Source organism: Bufo gargarizans, chromosome 1 (assembly GCF_014858855.1).
Source record: "Bufo gargarizans isolate SCDJY-AF-19 chromosome 1, ASM1485885v1, whole genome shotgun sequence".
NCBI classification, from domain to species: Eukaryota; Metazoa; Chordata; class Amphibia; order Anura; family Bufonidae; genus Bufo; species Bufo gargarizans.
The window spans coordinates 663648032-663667098 of NC_058080.1; the positions used below are offsets into that span (position 1 = coordinate 663648032).

The 19067-nt window shown below is 48.4% G+C and overlaps 1 protein-coding gene across 2 annotated transcripts in view; it reads left to right on the forward strand.

Moving 5' to 3' along the window:
- Window positions 1–7453: 7453 nt before the first annotated feature.
- The window catches only part of HEXB (hexosaminidase subunit beta), a 65521-nt gene continuing 53907 nt past the window's right edge, over window positions 7454–19067 (forward strand). The window contains exon 1 of one of the 2 annotated variants that reach the window (XM_044276065.1): window positions 7454–7815. In XM_044276065.1, the coding sequence (XP_044132000.1) occupies window positions 7532–7815 (284 nt within the window). In that variant the 5' untranslated portion in view covers window positions 7454–7531. The remainder of the gene's footprint in view (window positions 7816–19067) is intronic. The other variant, XM_044276064.1, reaches the window with a different exon arrangement.

Here is a 19067-nt window from a genome sequence, read left to right on the forward strand (position 1 = left end):
CAAATCTGACATTTGTCACTTTATGTGGTAATAACTTTGGAACTCTTTTACTTATCCAAGCTATTCAGAGACTGTTTTCGCGTGACACATTGTACTTCATGATAGTCATAAATTTGAGTCAATATATTTCACCTTTATTTATGAAAAAATCCCAAATTTACAAAAAAAATTGAAACATTTGCAATTTTCAAAATTTCTATTTCTCTGCTTTTAAAACAGAAAGTGATTGCTCATAAAATATTTATTACTTAACATCCCCCATATGTCTCCTTTATGTTGGCATCATTTTATAAATGTAATAAAAAAAAAAAAAGGATGTTAGGAGGCTTAGAATTTTAGAAGCAATTCTTAAAATTTTTAAGAAAATTGCCAAAACCCACTTTTTAAGGACCAGTTCAGGTCTGAAGTCACTTTGTGGAGCTTACATAGTGGATACACCCCCCCATAAAACTACACCCCTCAAGTAACTTAAAACTGATTTTTACAAACTTTGTTAACCCTTTAGGTGTTCAACAAGAATTAAAGGAAAATGGAGATCAAATTTTTACATTTCACTTTTTGGGCAGATTTTGCATTTTAATTCATTTTTTTTCTTTAACACATCGAGGGTTAACAGCCAAACAAAACTCAATATTTATTACCCTGATTCTGCGGTTTACAGAAACACCCAACATGTGGACTTGAATGGGTCCGTGAACCGTTGTCCGTCAAAAAAATAGGACAGGTCAATGGGTCCGCGAAAAAAAACGGAAAACGGCACAACGGCCACGGATGCACACAACGGTCGTGTGCATGAGGCCAAAGTCTCATTTTTTGCAGGATGAGGTGACAGTTTGATTGGTACTATTTTGGGGGGAATACGGCTTTTTGATCGCTTGGTGTTGCACTTTATGTGATATTAGGTGACAAAAAAATGGCTTCTTTGGCACAGTTTTTATTTCTTTACAGTGTTCACCTAAGGGGTTAGGTCATGTGATATTTTTATAGAGCTGGTTGTTACTGACGCGGCGATACCTAATATGTATACTTTTATTCTTTTATTTCACTTTAACACAATAATAGCATTTTTGAAACAAAAAAAATGATGTTTTAATGTGTCCATGTTCTGAGAGCTATAGTTAATTTTATTTTTTTTAGTGATTTTCTTATGTAGGGGCTCATTTTTGCAGGATAAGGTGACTGTTCTATTGGTACCATTTTTTGGGACATATCCCTTTTTGATCACTTTGTATTGCCCTTTTTGTGATTTAAGGTGACAAATATATATTTTTATGGTGTTTATTGGGCTGGGTGGATCATGTAATATATTTGAAGAGCCGACAGTCGCGGCAATACCAAATATGTCTATTTTTTATTTATTTTTTTAATTCCTTACTTGGGGATTTTATTTATTTTTTACATGTGAAACCTTTTTTTATTTTAAAGAGGACCTTTCACTACGGTACAAAGGCTATAAACTGTGCGCTGCGATTGGCCAGCAGTGCAGCAAGGGACACGCCTCCTACAAAAAATCAGTCAGAGGGAGCGCAGACACCAGAGCCTATAGCGGGCGAACGGAGCGGCGCCCAGGCATACTAGTAAGTGCAGGGGGACCCCTGGGCGCCACTCTGCCCACTGATCTAGTTAGTTTTTAGTTTGTACTGTAGTGAAAGGTCCTCTATAACACTTAAGGTCATACAAGACCTCTGGGGGACATTTAACTTCACTTTTTTTCCCCACTATTGATTTCTCCTGTAACTGGGGCTGACAGTAGCCCCAGTTACAGGGGAAATACACTCCCTGGAGAGGCTGTACAGTGGTATACTGCGCTGTACAGCCTCAGTGCAGGGCTGATCGAGGTCTGTAGAAGACCCGAAAGCGCCTGCAATCACGACCGCTGGGCTGGGACAGGATAGCGCTTCCCGATCTGTATACACAGCACTCGGTGTCACTGACAGAGGGCAACCCGATCTGAAGATGCATGATTAGCGTGCAGCTGCCATCTCTGAATGGATGTTCAGAAACGTCCATTCAGAGATAGAGATCCACCTCCCGGACGTTTATAGTCAACGGGCAGACGGAGGGGGTTAAGGTAAAAAATGGCAGGGTCCTGAAGGGGTTGTGTCACTTTAGTAAGTGGCATTCATCATGTATAGAAAGTTAATATAAGCCATTTACTAATATATTGTTATTATCCATTTTGCTTTGTTTGCTGGCTGGATTAATTTTTTCTATCACATTATACACTGCTCGTTTCCATGGTTACAGACCACCCTGCAATTCATTGCAGTACACAGGACAGGGGTATCGGTACAGCGCAGTACACAGGACAGGGGTATCGGTACAGCGCAGTACACAGGACAGGGGTATCGGTACACAGGACAGGGGTGTCGGTACACAGGACAGGGGTGTCGGTACACAGGACAGGGGTGTCGGTACACAGGACAGGGGTGTCGGTACACAGGACAGGGGTGTCGGTACACCGGACAGGGGTGTCGGTACACAGGACAGGGGTGTCGGTACACAGGACAGGGGTGTCGGTACAGCGCGGTACACAGGACAGGGGTGTCGGTACACAGGACAGGGGTGTCGGTACAGCGCAGTACACAGGACAGGGGTGTCGGTACAGCGCAGTACACAGGACAGGGGTGTCGGTACAGCGCAGTACACAGGACAGGGGTGTCGGTACAGCGCAGTACACAGGACAGGGGTGTCGGTACAGCGCAGTACACAGGACAGGGGTGTCGGTACAGCGCAGTACACAGGACAGGGGTGTCGGTACAGCGCAGTACACAGGACAGGGGTGTCGGTACAGCGCAGTACACAGGACAGGGGTGTCGGTACAGCGCAGTACACAGGACAGGGGTGTCGGTACAGCGCAGTACACAGGACAGGGGTGTCGGTACAGCGCAGTACACAGGACAGGGGTGTCGGTACAGCGCAGTACACAGGACAGGGGTGTCGGTACAGCGCAGTACACAGGACAGGGGTGTCGGTACAGCGCAGTACACAGGACAGGGGTGTCGGTACAGCGCAGTACACAGGACAGGGGTGTCGGTACAGCGCAGTACACAGGACAGGGGTGTCGGTACAGCGCAGTACACAGGACAGGGGTGTCGGTACAGCGCAGTACACAGGACAGGGGTGTCGGTACAGCGCAGTACACAGGACAGGGGTGTCGGTACAGCGCAGTACACAGGACAGGGGTGTCGGTACAGCGCAGTACACAGGACAGGGGTGTCGGTACAGCGCAGTACACAGGACAGGGGTGTCGGTACAGCGCAGTACACAGGACAGGGGTGTCGGTACAGCGCAGTACACAGGACAGGGGTGTCGGTACAGCGCAGTACACAGGACAGGGGTGTCGGTACAGCGCAGTACACAGGACAGGGGTGTCGGTACAGCGCAGTACACAGGACAGGGGTGTCGGTACAGCGCAGTACACAGGACAGGGGTGTCGGTACAGCGCAGTACACAGGACAGGGGTGTCGGTACAGCGCAGTACACAGGACAGGGGTGTCGGTACAGCGCAGTACACAGGACAGGGGTGTCGGTACAGCGCAGTACACAGGACAGGGGTGTCGGTACAGCGCAGTACACAGGACAGGGGTGTCGGTACAGCGCAGTACACAGGACAGGGGTGTCGGTACAGCGCAGTACACAGGACAGGGGTGTAGGTACAGCGCAGTACACAGGACAGGGGTGTAGGTACAGCGCAGTACACAGGACAGGGGTGTAGGTACAGCGCAGTACACAGGACAGGGGTGTAGGTACAGCGCAGTACACAGGACAGGGGTGTAGGTACAGCGCAGTACACAGGACAGGGGTGTAGGTACAGCGCAGTACACAGGACAGGGGTGTAGGTACAGCGCAGTACACAGGACAGGGGTGTAGGTACAGCGCAGTACACAGGACAGGGGTGTAGGTACAGCGCAGTACACAGGACAGGGGTGTAGGTACAGCGCAGTACACAGGACAGGGGTGTAGGTACAGCGCAGTACACAGGACAGGGGTGTAGGTACAGCGCAGTACACAGGACAGGGGTGTAGGTACAGCGCAGTACACAGGACAGGGGTGTAGGTACAGCGCAGTACACAGGACAGGGGTGTAGGTACAGCGCAGTACACAGGACAGGGGTGTAGGTACAGCGCAGTACACAGGACAGGGGTGTAGGTACAGCGCAGTACACAGGACAGGGGTGTAGGTACAGCGCAGTACACAGGACAGGGGTGTAGGTACAGCGCAGTACACAGGACAGGGGTGTAGGTACAGCGCAGTACACAGGACAGGGGTGTAGGTACAGCGCAGTACACAGGACAGGGGTGTAGGTACAGCGCAGTACACAGGACAGGGGTGTAGGTACAGCGCAGTACACAGGACAGGGGTGTAGGTACAGCGCAGTACACAGGACAGGGGTGTAGGTACAGCGCAGTACACAGGACAGGGGTGTAGGTACAGCGCAGTACACAGGACAGGGGTGTAGGTACAGCGCAGTACACAGGACAGGGGTGTAGGTACAGCGCAGTACACAGGACAGGGGTGTAGGTACAGGGCAGCACACAGGACAGGGGTGTAGGTACAGGGCAGCACACAGGACAGGGGTGTAGGTACAGGGCAGCACAGAGGACAGGGGTAAGCACAGGGCAGCACAGAGGACAGGGGTAAGCACAGGGCAGCACAGAGGACAGGGGTAAGTACAGCACAGAGGACAGGGGTAAGTACAGGGCAGTACAGAGGTAAGTACAGGGCAGTACACAGGACAGGGGTAAGTACAGCGCAGTACACAGGACAGGGGTAAGTACAGCGCAGTAGAGCGGGGTACACGGGGCAGGGGTAAGTACAGTGCAGTACACGGGTAAGTACAGGGGTCAGTACAGCGGGGTACACAGGCCAGGGGTAAGTACAGCGCAGTACAGAGGACAGGAGGGAGTACAGCGCAGTACAGAGGACAGGAGGGAGTACAGCGCAGTACAAAGGTCAGGGGTAAGTACACAGGACAGGGGTCAGTACAGCGCAGTACAGAGGACAGGGGTAAGTACAGCGCAGTACACAGGACAGGGGTATAAGTACAGTGCAGTACACAGGACAGGGGTATAAGTACAGCGCAGTACACAGGACAGGGGTATAAGTACAGCGCAGTACACAGGACAGGGGTATAAGTACAGCGCAGTACACAGGACAGGGGTATAAGTACAGCGCAGTACACAGGACAGGGGTAAGTACAGCACAGAGGACAGGGGTAAGTACAGGGCAGTACAGAGGTAAGTACAGCGCAGTACACAGGACAGGGGTATCAGTACAGCGCAGTACAGAGGACAGGGGTGTAGGTACAGCGCAGTACACAGGACAGGGGTAGGTACAGCGCAGTACACAGGACAGGGGTAGGTACAGCGCAGCACAGAGGACAGGGGTAAGCACAGGGCAGCACAGAGGACAGGGGTAAGCACAGGGCAGTACAGAGGTAAGTACAGCGCAGTACACAGGACAGGGGTAAGTACAGCGCAGTAGAGCGGGGTACACGGGGCAGGGGTAAGTACAGAGGACAAGGATAAGTACAGCGCAGTACACGGGTAAGTACAGGGGTCAGTACAGCGGGGTACACAGGCCAGGGGTAAGTACAGCGCAGTACAGAGGACAGGAGGGAGTACAGCGCAGTACAGAGGACAGGAGGGAGTACACAGGACAGGGGTCAGTACAGCGCAGTACAGAGGACAGGGGTAAGTACAGCGCAGTACAGAGGACAGGGGTATAAGTACAGTGCAGTACACAGGACAGGGGTATAAGTACAGCGCAGTACAGAGGACAGGGGTATAAGTACAGCGCAGTACAGAGGACAGGGGTATATATACAGCGCAGTACACAGGACAGGGGTAAGTACAGCGCAGTACACAGGACAGGGGTAAGTACAGCACAGAGGACAGGGGTAAGTACAGGGCAGTACAGAGGTAAGTACAGCGCAGGACAGGGGTAAGTACAGCGCAGTACACAGGACAGGGGTAAGTACAGCGCAGTACACAGGACAGGGGTAAGTACAGCGCAGTACACAGGACAGGGGTAAGTACAGCGCAGTACACAGGACAGGGGTAAGTACAGTGCAGTACAGAGGTAAGTACAGCACAGTACAGAGGACAAGGATAAGTACAGCGCAGTACACGGGTAAGTACAGGGGTCAGTACAGCGGGGTACACAGGCCAGGGGTAAGTACAGCGCAGTACAGAGGACAGGAGGGAGTACAGCGCAGTACAGAGGACAGGAGGGAGTACAGCGCAGTACAGAGGACAGGAGGGAGTACAGCGCAGTACAGAGGACAGGGGTAAGTACACAGGACAGGGGTCAGTACAGCGCAGTACAGGGGTCAGTACAGCACAGTATGCAGAGGTAAGTACAGGGCAGTATACAGAGGACAGGGGTAAGTACAGCGCAGTATACAGAGGACAGGGGTAAGTACAGCGCAGTATACAGAGGACAGGGGTAAGTACAGCGCAGTATACAGAGGACAGGGGTAAGTACAGCGCAGTATACAGAGGACAGGGGTAAGTACAGCGCAGTATACAGAGGACAGGGGTAAGTACAGCGCAGTATACAGAGGACAGGGGTAAGTACAGCACGGTACACAGGACAGGGGTAAGTACAGCGCGGTACAGAGGTAAGTACAGGGCAGTATACAGAGGTAAGTACGCAGTACACAGGACAGGGGTAAGTACGTAGTATACAGAGGACAGGGGTAAGTACAGCGGTACACAGGACAGGGGTATAAGTACAGCGCAGTACAGAGGTAAGTACAGGGCAGTATACAGAGGTAAGTGCGCAGTACACAGGACAGGGGTAAGTACAGCGCAGTACAGAGGTAAGTACAGGGCAGTATACAGAGGTAAGTGCGCAGTACACAGGACAGGGGTATAAGTACAGCGCAGTACAGAGGTAAGTACAGGGCAGTATACAGAGGTAAGTGCGCAGTACACAGGACAGGGGTAAGTACAGCGCAGTACAGAGGTAAGTACAGGGCAGTATACAGAGGTAAGTGCGCAGTACACAGGACAGGGGTAAGTACAGCGCAGTACAGAGGTAAGTACAGGGCAGTATACAGAGGTAAGTGCGCAGTACACAGGACAGGGGTAAGTACAGCGCAGTATACAGAGGACAGAGGTAAGTACAGGGCAGTATACAGAGGTAAGTGCGCAGTACACAGGACAGGGGTAAGTACAGGGCAGTATACAGAGGTAAGTGCGCAGTACACAGGACAGGGGTAAGTACAGCGCAGTATACAGAGGACAGGGGTAAGTACAGCGCAGTACAGAGGTAAGTACAGGGCAGTATACAGAGGTAAGTGCGCAGTACACAGGACAGGGTTCTGACAGGTACAGTCCAGTTCCTTCCTCATGAGGCTTCTGGTGAACGCCTCCCCGCCCTCATACAGCAGCCGCCCTTTCTAGGCAGCCCAGCCATTCAGGGAGAGGAGGCGTGGTCTTCCGGGTGTCATGTGACCGCGCTGTCTTGTGATCTGGTGGATGCAGGTGACCGGCGGGGCAGTGTGCTGGGTACCAGGACGGTGATGGCTCTGCGGCTTCTTCCCGTCTTCTGCCTCGTCCTCCTCTCCCGGGAGGGCTGCGGTTACCCGCGCGTGCAGTTCCCGGAAGAGGGCGATGTGCTGGACTCCGACGCTCTGTTCCTGGCGGCACAGGAGGGGTCCCCGTACGGCTCTCTGTGGCCGTTACCGCAGACGGTGGCGCTGTCCCCCAATGTCTCCTACCTCCCCCCGGCTGAGTTTCAGATTGTGCACGGTGCAGGCTCCTCCGCGGGGTCGACGTGTTTCGTGCTGCAGGACGCCTTCCGGAGGTGAGTGCCCGGTGCTAGTGGTGACTAAGCCTGCCGGACTACTACTCCCAGCTTACTCCTCTTGCTCTATGTGGAGCCCCTGTACTGCTTCCTGTAGCTCTCTGGCTGTTGGTGGACTACACGTCCCAGCACGTTCTCACAACTGCAGGCTTTCAGTGCATGCTCGGAGTTGTAGTCCTCCAGGAGCCATGTATACACAGCAGATCACTTCCTGGACCGTCCCTGTTTCTCTGCCCTGGCACAAAAGCCTTCTAATATGTCATCATAATGGTGGCATCATGGGACCTGACAGTACTTTATATGGACCATGGTCCTATATGACTTTAATATAGATTGTGGTACAGTTGCAGCACTGTCCAACTTTAAAGGGGTTCTCCAGCTTTGAAACACCCCCCCCCCTCCCCATGCCGCTTTGGGGACATGTCACTGCTGCAGTGGCATGCATTGCCCCTCTCTTCTCCAAGTTGACAAGCAGGGAGAGGGGTTGCCACAAAAGCGCAGGGAGCGGGTAAGTATTCTTCCATAAGTCTGGAGGGGGCTGCTGAGAATAGTTTTAAAGCTGGAGAACCCCTTTAAGGCAGGGCCGCTGCAGGGATATGGACCCACTGTCTACCTCAATATACTGCCCCAAAAGCTGGCCACCAGTAGCTACCATCTTTTGTACTCCTCCTCCAGTTGTCTATGGAGGGGGGGGGGGGGGGCTTGGGAGGTGAGGTGCGGCCACAGCAGTTAAATTGAGGAGGGCATGTGCGGTCGCCGGCTGGATACAGGAGATCCTGATTCTCATTACCGCTGAGAGCTCTTTATGTGGCTGGTCATCAGCAGAGAGGAGGACTTGGTGGCCCTCTGGGAAATTTCCCTGTAAGGTCTATGGCCAATCTGCCCAGGGTACATGGAGCTGGCATCAGGGGAAATCCAGACCCTAAATGTAGCCATGAGAGGTGGTATCTGTAGGGTGTCCTCTAGTGCTGGGCCTGTCAGGAGCCCCCTCTGCCCGCCTCCCTTTCCCTGCCCATGGCTCCTGGGCAGGGTGACTGCTCTGTCTTTGTCTGTGACAGTTTTGAGGAAGTCACCAAGTGTACGTGGAAGCTCTTGTACGGCTTGTGATCTGTGCTTCTTATTTCTGGTTAGGCCAGTTCCTCTCGATGTGTACGGCGCTCAAGCCTGTACATTCCAGAAGGCGCTGATGTACGCCATTGTGTAGGGATATGTCACCCATAGGATCATGTTGTTGAATTAAGGGAGGGGGGGGAGGTATATTGCACTTTGTTTTTTTTGTGGTGGCCCTCTGTATAGAAAGCGTGGTCTGCTGCACCTTCCTATACAGTAAAGCATCTGGACACATACCGCCCTGACCACGGCCACAACTATTTTGTCTCATTTAGTGAAAAAAAGAGCCCTATGGCTACGTAGTGTTTGTCGGGAGCTGGTCCCAGCATATGCGTTAAACGTAATACTGAGGCGCTGTGTGCACTGAGCCTTATATGGCGGCATTTCTCAGTCCACCTGCACACGTTCTGAAATATGCATTATTTTTCCGTGCAGAAAAACCAAGGCGTAGTACAGTACCATGAGATGACACAAATCTCATGTACACTTTGCAGATTTATTTCCTAATCCGCTTCATGTCAATTATGTTTGCGGTTTTAGCTGCGGAAGGTGAGATCAGCGGGAAAACGGCTTCTAATCCGCATCAAAAACTGTTGTTAGACATTACAGATTTTGGTATGGATATGCTGCAGAATCGCACCCCCCACCTGTGTACAGGTGGTCTTGGGCCTCTTTCACACGGGCATCCCGGATTTGCTCCGGGTGAGTCGCGTGTGCATTGCAGGAAACCCGTGCGAGTCCACACGCAATTTCAGTCAGTTTTGATTGCGTTCAGTTTTTATCGCGTGGGTGCAATGCGTTTTGCACACGCGTAATAAAAAATTTAATGTGGTACCAGGACTTCTTCACTGAAGTTCAGGTTAGGTTTTGTGTAGATTTTATTTTCCTTTATAACATGGTTAGGCTACTTTCACACTAGCGTTCGGGTGTCCGCTTGTGAGCTCCGTTTGAAGGGGCTCACAAGCGGCCCCGAACGCATCTGTCCAGCGCTAATGCATTCTGAGTGGACGCGGATCCGCTCAGAATGCATCAGTCTGGCAGCGTTCAGACTGATGCAGCGTTCGGGTGTCCGCCTGGCCGTGCGGATCCGTCCAGACTTACAATGTAAGTCAATGGGGACGGATCCGTTTGAAGATGACACACTATGGCTCAATCTTCAAACTGATCCGTCCCCCATTGACTTTCAATGTAAAGTCTGGACGGATCCGTTCAGGCTACTTTCACACTCAGAAATTTTTTTACAATATAATGCAGACGGATCCGTTCTGAACGGAGCCACCGTCTGCATTATATGAGCGGATCCGTCTCAGACGGATCCGCTCTGAACGCTAGTGTGAAAGTAGCCTTACAAGGGAAAATGATGGCATTCTTAATACAGAATGCTAAGTAAAATATCGATTGAGGGGTTAAAAAAAAAAAAAACTCGCCTCATCCACTTGTTCGTGCAGCCGGCATAGTCGTCTTCTTCTTTCAGGACCTGCCAAAAGGACCTTTGACGTAATCGTGCTGGTTTGTTCGTAATCGTGAGGTGAGTTATTTTTAATTTTTATTTTAACACCTCAATCGACATTTTAGTAAGCATTCTGTATTAAAGGGTTTCTGTCATGAGAAATAACGTTATGTAGCGGACTGACATTAGCGATGTGCTAATGTCAGCAGTACATATTACTTATCGCCACACCCTAAAAGTACCAACTATTAAAATATAAAAAAATAAATAAAAACAGCGCATGGGATTCAGTGCTATCACATAACATCTGAACTTTGTGATAAATGCACCCTGGTCAGGGAGCGGCAGATCTGGGTGGACGCCAACTGACATGCAGTACATGAGGTTCATACGAGAATAACACGGATGTAGATTCCGTCAGTATTACTCCATGGGTTTATAATGGACCTGAACTCTCAGCATCACAGGGATCTACAATGCTGAGGGTATGTGTCAGGTAAACCTGCTGTCAGGTCAGAAAAAGTCTCTTAAAAAACTGACTTTTATATTGTGCTAATGAGCCTCTAGGTGCTATGAGGGTGTTACTGCAGCACCTAGAGGCTCCGTCTACTCGCCTTTTGGCACGCCCATGTCCACTTGATTGACGTCCTTCTCCGCATCATCCTCCTAATCCTGCGCCGTCCCGTTTAGTATTCGGTGCAGGCGCAGTGAGTGAAGGTCACTCGGCTGCTGCCAACTTCCTCACTGCGCCGAATACTAAACAGGACGGCGCAGGCGCAGTATTATGAGGACGATGTGGAGAAGGACGTCAATCAAGTGGGCGTGCCAAAAGGCGAGTAGAACGATCCTCTAGGTGCTGCAGTAACGCCCTCATAGCACCTAGAGCAGGGGTGCACAACCTGCGGCCCGGGGGCCACATGCGGCCCTCGATACCATTCTGTGCGGCCCCCAACCATCTGGTAACAGACATGTATGCCTATGTCTTGTGGCTGCTCTCATGTATTTTTCATGTATTTCTCCCATTAGATGGGAGTCCTGAAGTGTAACTAGACATTAATGGTATATAATGTGTGTTCAATATGCCATAAGTACAATATTTCAGTTGTTAATACACCTTTAAATTTTAATTTCGGCCCTCGTCATTGGTTCAGTCTGGCAATGTGGCCCCCAACCAGGAAACGTTGTGCACCCCTGATCTAGAGGCTCATTGGCATATTATAAAAGTCTTTTTTAAGAGACCGGCGGAAGGCAGGGAGTTATAAAGCACACTGCTATGTACTGCTGTCATTAGCACATCGCGAATGTCAGTCCGCTACATAACGATTTTACGCCCACGTGAAAGTAGCCTTACAGCTGCAGCCCCCAAGCCCTTGCCTTTCTGCTGTATTGGGCCGAGATGACCATGGTGTGTATTATGGCGGCATAAAATCTGCCATATGTCATCACAGACACGTAAAAACGGCACTGCGGTGCTACATTTCATTGTATGCAGGATTCACATGAGCACAACATGGATGTATATTACATCTATATTCTGACCTGACAGCAGGCTTAGGCTACTTTCACACTTGCGTTCGGGGCTCCGCTTGTGAGTTCCGTGTGAAGGCTCTCACAAGTGAAGGCTCTCACGAGTGGATGCGCATCCACTCAGAATGCCTCAGTCTGGCACAGTCTGTCCTCCGCTCAGCAGGCGGACACCCTAAACACTGCTTGCAGCGTTCGGGTGTCCGCCTGGCCGTGCGGAGGCAAAAGGATCCGTCCAGAGTTACAATAGAAGTCAATGGGGACGGATCCGTTCAAAGGTGACACAATATGGTGCATTTTTCAAACTGATCCGCCCCCCCCCATTGACTTTCAATGTAAAGTCTGGACGGATCCGTCTGAATACAAATTGTACTTAGACTTTTTTAGTAAAATGTAATGCAGACGGTTCCGTCTGAACGGATACCATCGTTTGCATTATAGGAGCGGATCCGTCTGTACAAATACCAGACGGATCCACTCCGAACGCAAGTGTGAAAGTAGCCTTAACTGACACCCTCAGCATTGTAGGTCCCTGTGATGCTGAGAGTTGAGGTCCATTATAAACCCATGGAGTAATACTGACGGAATCTACATCTGTGTTATTCTCGTATGAACCTCATGTACTGCATGTCAGTTGGCGTCCGCCCAGACCTTGCCGCTCCCAGACCAGGGTGCATTTATCACAAAGTTCAGATGTTATGTGATAGCATTGACTCCGCTGTCTTGTAATTAGTCAAGGAACAGGGAATCATCGACTGCTCTTTATGATATCATGTTTTTATATTGTATTAAATGGCGTCTGTCAGCAGCTTTGTATTTATGAAGCTGGCTGACCTGTTACATGCGTGCTTGGTAGGGTTGTCACGATACCACGCAAAAAAACTACATTCCAATGTGTACATTCCACATTTTACGGAACGTCCGGCCCATAATAGAACAGTCCTATCCTATTTTTGGGGGATATAAGGTGACTAAAAAAAAGGGAAATCGTGCTGTTTTTATTTAAAAAATGTTTTCTCTGTTACAGCGTTCATATTTTTATTTTTATTTTTTTTAAAATATTTTAATAGTTGCCACTTTTCGCATGTGGCGATATGTAATATGTTTATTTATTGTTTTAGATATTTTACATGTAAAATTGGGAAAGGGGTGATTTATATTTAGGCTACTTTCACACTGGCGTTTTGGCTTTCTGTTTCTGAGATCCATTCAGGGCTCTCACAAGCGGTCCAAAACGGATCAGTTTGCATTCTGAATGCAAAAGGATCCGCTCAGAATGTCTCAGTTTGCCTCCGTTCCATCACCATTCTGCTCTCGAGGCGGACACCAAAACGCTGCAGGCAGGCTTTATGAAACAGCCAAACGGATCCGTCCTGGTACACTGATCCGTTTTCTCTGGCACAATAGAAAACTGATCCGTCTTCCATTGACTTTCAATGATGTTCAAGACGGATCGGTCATGGCTATAGAAGACATAATACAACTGGATCCGTTCATGACGAATGAATGCGGTTGTATTATTGTAACGGAAGCGTTTTTGCAGATCCATGATGGATCCACAAAAACCGCTAGTGTGAAAGTAGCCTTAATATTTTGGTGCTTAAACTTTATTTTTATTTTTTCTCTTCACGATTTAATAACTATTAACCCCTTAGGGGCTAGAACCTGGGATCTTTTAGGGCTGTTTCACACGAGCGGATGCCGTGCGTGACATCCGCTCCGTGAATGACAGCAGAAGCACGGAGCAGTAACATGATTGATAATGCTCCGTTCCTCTCTGTGATCTCTTTACTACGAAATCGCAGCAAGATAAAGTTGTCACTGTGATTTCGTAGTAAAGAGATCACAGAGAGGCACGGAGCATTATCAGTCATGTTAATGCTCCGTGCCTCTGCAGTCTGCATCGGGTCTTGGCACTCTTTCACGGAGCGGATGTCACGCACGGCATCCGCTCGTGTGAAACAGCCCTTAATCCCCTGTCCTTTTCACCCTAATAGAGATCTATAAGGGTGACTAGGACTTCTCACTCTCCCTGCTTTCCTGTGCATAGTACACACCGCAGCAGGGAGCAGACTATGGCAGCCAGGGCTTCAGTAGCGTCCTGGCTGCCATAGTAACCGATCGGAGCCCCAGGATTACACTGCTGGGGCTCCGATCAGAAGCTGCCACTGCACCAACAATGAAGAGGGGGGGGGAGAGGACCCTGTGGCCACTGCCACCAATGATTTAATACTGGGGGGGGGGGGGGGGGCCCTAACTAAACCATTAATACAAATACAGGAGGCGGGTGTCGGCTGCAGAATCACATAGCCGGCACCCGACCTCTGACGGGGCCTGCCAAACTCCTTGGGCTCTCCCTTCGGGGAGAGACCAGACCTTGTAGAAGCTCCTGGCTGACGCCTTGGGTGGCAAATGCGGTCCGCAATACAGCAACGGGCAGCACATGTTCGTTGAATGATCCCTAAGGCTATGTAGGTCAGGACGGGCGCTCTAGCAGACGCATGCTGCGGGTTCAATGCATTGAGCTCACTCAAACCAGCCTAAAAGTATAATGGAAAGATGTGCCCCTCTTCTGTGCTTCAGACTCTTTCCTGGTTTTGGCTTATTACTCATGAAAAATACAGACCACGTGAAAGTGGCCTTAAACAGAGTGCAGGTCACGTTCATGGCTGCCTGGATTCAGGTCAGTGGTGGTGCGTTGCCTCAGGCCTGCATGCTTTATTATTCATTCCATCTTTCTTGCCAAGGGAGGGGTTCAGATAAATTATGTTTGGTAATTGCTATATACACAGTTCTATAAAATAATGGCGTCTGTTTATGAATTGTATACCTGAGCTTATCATAAAGCCATGCCTCAGATATAATAGTTGAATTCTCGTTATTCTTAAAGTATTACTATGCAGTGAATAGGATATCTCAGATGGCGTATTTCATATATTATGCATGCCATAAAAATATTCCGTTTTTTTACGCACATTACGTTTTCCGCTCTGGTAGCGCCCCCTGCTGTCTACCCTCTTGGTCCACCTTCTCCTGTGTTCAGATGTGGACTGACATGCTCAGTAACTGATCTCCTGGTTTGTGCAGTGGCGGTATCCAGTAGCCAATGAGGTTTATCCGGGCCGCGATTATTGCTAATTGGAAACTTTTCTCATAGGGGAAAAAAAAAGGGAAGAAGCATTCATCCCCATTTCTAAATTCAGATACATAGACCGTAGAGCTATATCTTTCTAGACAGTGGAGAATGGAGTTGTGGGGGCGTTCATACTGAAGGCATTCCTGGACTTGTCGTGGACTGTTTTTTAAGCAGGAGATGAAGGGGTTAATGAGCGGATTGCAATGCTTCCTGGGAGATGCAAGCGCTCGACTGTCCCATGTGACGAGCTGCTGGCCACCTAGGAAAAGAGAGTCCTAAGTGGGGGGGGGGATTGTAATTTGTGGAATAAATCCCTAAAATACTTTTTTTTTTTTTTTTTTTAAAAGCTAAGAGAAATTTCCAGGCCAAAACCCTTATTTACAGGTTACTTACAGAATTCAGATGTTCTACCTCTGAGGCAGCACTTTCTTGTTTAGGGCCTGCGGAAAAACTAGACATTCCAGCTTTTTGCTTTCTTTTCTGCACCCAATACCTCGCCCAAACCTTGCTTCTGTAAGGGCTCATGCACACAAATATAATTTTATTTTTTTTTCCATGTTCAAACTTTTTATTTTTTGGGCAGCCCATATGTGGAACCATTCACTTCAATGGGGGTGCAAAAAAATGGAAGTGACTGCGTTTGCATTCCGTGTCCGCGTGGCCATTCCGCAAAAAAGTAGAACATGTCTTTTTAACATGTTGTCTTTTTAATAAATTGCGGTCCGCAGTGGACGAGCACCGACCATAGAGCCGCTGTATGTGGACGCAGGACCAGTTTACTTGAATGGCGTCCACGGTCCGCACCACAAAAAAAAAAGGTAGTGCATGGACTACATTTTTGCGGTGGAGAGGCACAGACAGAAAACTCCCAGCACTATATAGTGGTTCCGGACCTTCCGGATTACATTCAAGTGACTGGGTCCTGTGTGCATAAACTGTGCCCGTATATTGTGGACCTGCTGTTTGCATGAGCCCTAACGGTCACCTTCCTATCTAGCTTTCTGCTCTCTCTATGTGCGACCAAGATGGAACTTCCTTAGGAATGGAGTACTTCCTTGATGATGTGCTAATGGAAGGGGAAACAATATTTATTTATTTTTTGGGGGGGGGGGGAAGGGGGGGGGTCTTGATTGTGACTCGGTTATGGTTCAGACATTGCAAGTGGGGGACCCCATCTATTACAGTCATATTACAGATCGGGCACATGAGCAGGGGTTGTCTAAGTCCTCTTTTAAGGTATCTGCCTCCAAGATGTTTGCTTAACAGATTTTATTCTAGAGGCGGTTTATTTTTCTTGGCTTGCTGCTGTGTTGGTCCTTTGGTGGTTTGGTCGGTATGTTTGCTGTTTTTCATACCTGTATATACATAGGAAGACTGATAGTTGGGAAACCTTTCAGCTCAGGGCAGAGATTTGCAACACATTTCACAGGAAGAGAACCTAAAAAAACTCCTTTAGAAAACACTACTAGAAATTATGCAAGTATTTTTCAGTATTGCTTTATTACAGATGAGATCGCCTATTCTTTTATTTTTTTTATTTTTTTTATTTATACATTAACTTTATTTAATTTTACATTTATCATACAGGGTAAACTAAAGTTTCAAAAAACATACTCTACACAGACTCCTATGATTATAATTATTATTAGATATAATGATTTAAATAACAATATAGGTTCTGATAAAATTCAGATACAATAATAATAGAATAAGGTTAGAACTGGTTTCAAACTATAGAATAGGTTGACAGTTGGACCCCTGGTCCAGCCAGGCAGCTATCCAACATATACTTCAATAATAAACAAACAGGTGCCAGTTTGGTAGATAGATGTAGAATATATGGAGGTAATAGGCAAGCAGCCAAAACAAGGTTCAGTTTGCCATATAGATATATTGCTACAGTACCTTCATATTTACTATATATTTTTGGGATTTTTTTTCTATATCATTGGCTTCACCTATTATACCTTATAAATACAAAAGGGGTGGGTATTACAAATTAGGGGCGTGCCCCTACACATTCTGACACTATCCAATCAGTGCTGACAGTCAAACTGCGTAGAGACATGCCCTATTGTCAAGGGGAAAGGTACCACCCAGTTGCCAATGTATTAGATGCATACCATACTCATAATTTGCTTACTGACGTATTCATTCTTCTCATAAATCTCATAGAAAGACTTTAGTTAAAAAGGGTAGTGCCAAGTTTTAAACTTAGCCCCTATCTACAGGTTAGGGCATATTTTTGGTGGAGGTTCAACTCCTGGGACCTCCACTGATCACGAGCATGTTCGCTGCTGCTCCATTCATTGACAGACAGTGCCAAGGGCTGTTTTTAACTTCTTTTTAGCAGTCCTATAGGTATGAAATACATGCTAAACCCCCGCTCCATTTCTACAAGGAAACAAATTATTCTAGTTTTTGGAATTGATGGGGTCCCAGTGGTTGGATCCTCACACTTATGTATGACAATTACTAAGTAGTTAAAGGGGTCCTGTAACCTCTCCTGACATGTCTGCTTTAGGAACTACCTGCATCATTCTTGTAACAAGAATTATGGAGTATATCTTCCTATAACTCCATAATGTGCCATTCCCATACCATTCCTGCTAGAAGTTATGAATTACTAGCAATTTGCAGTGAAGGTCTAGGTGGGTAGTACCAGTTAGGGAGTGTGTCCCTGCCCATTCTGACACTATCCAATTACTGCTGACAGTCAAACTGGGTAGAGACATGCCCTATCGCCAAGGGTAAAGGTACCACCCAGTTGCCAATATATTCATACATTTCCAGGAGGAAATAACAGGGGAACAGCACAATGTGGAGTTCTAAGAAAAGACGCTCCAGTATTGTTATTTCATTGGCAATGCAAGCATTTACCGAAGCAGACATACAAGGAGAGCTGTTTATTGGTGTAAAGGCTGCATCTACTGGCATGAGGTATAACATCTATTAAAGCGGTTGTCCAGGTTCAGAGCTGACATGAGCATCGGAGCAGTTCATGCTCCGATGCTCTTCTTTGCCCTGCTCTAAATCGCGCAGGGCAAAGGCATCCTTGGGAGATCCGGTGACGAACTGGGCTCTCCATGGGGCTGCCAGGAAGCCCGGTGACATCACCTGCACCGATGGGCAGTATTCAGCGCCGCCCCAGCCAGTAAAATGGCTAGGGCAGCGTCAAAGCCCGCCCATCAGAGCCGGCGACGCCACTGAACACACTACCAGGCGGAAGTTTCCATCCGGCAGTGTGCTATTAAAAACAAGAGACCTTGCCCTGCGCGATTTAGCACAGGGCAAGAGAGCGCATCGGAGCATGAGATGCTCCGATGCTAGCCTCAGGGGGGCTGCCGGGGTGAAAATAAGGGTATGTCCGTGTTCAGCTCTGAACCCGGACAACCCCCCTAAGAGCCTTGCTTGCTTCATTTCATACTATTGGCTTGCATTTAGAAAACTCATTGACATCAGTGGGAAAAAAAACTCAATGGTTTGAAAACATGCCTCAGATTTGAAGCAGATTTCACCCACTGCAATGCATTGCAATTTTGTTTCGATGCTGCTCATCATGAGCAAGGGTAAAAATATATTAAATAATAAGGGATGTTGCAGATATTACTATTGATGGCCTAGCCTGAGGATTGGCCACAATATCTACTCGACGGGGGATTTGGCATCTTGTACCCCTGCCGATCAGCTGTTTGCTAGAAGTGTGCTGGAGCTACACCACTCTGTCCTTTGTGCAGTAGGCATACTGTACCTGCTTACTGCACCGCTGATGCCAGAGCTACTCTGAAAAAGCTGATTGGTGGGGGTGCAAGGTTCCTCATTGATCAGATTTTGATGGCCTAGTTCAACAATAGTAAAAACCATAAGAACAAAAAAAAAAAACAAAAAAAAAAAAACATCCCCGAGTGGCAAGAGTTTCCCATCTGTTACAGGGCATAAAAACTTCTACAACAGGGATACCCAACCTGCGACCCTCCAACTGTCGCAAAACCACAACTCCCAGCATGCCCAGATCACCTACAGCTATTAGTG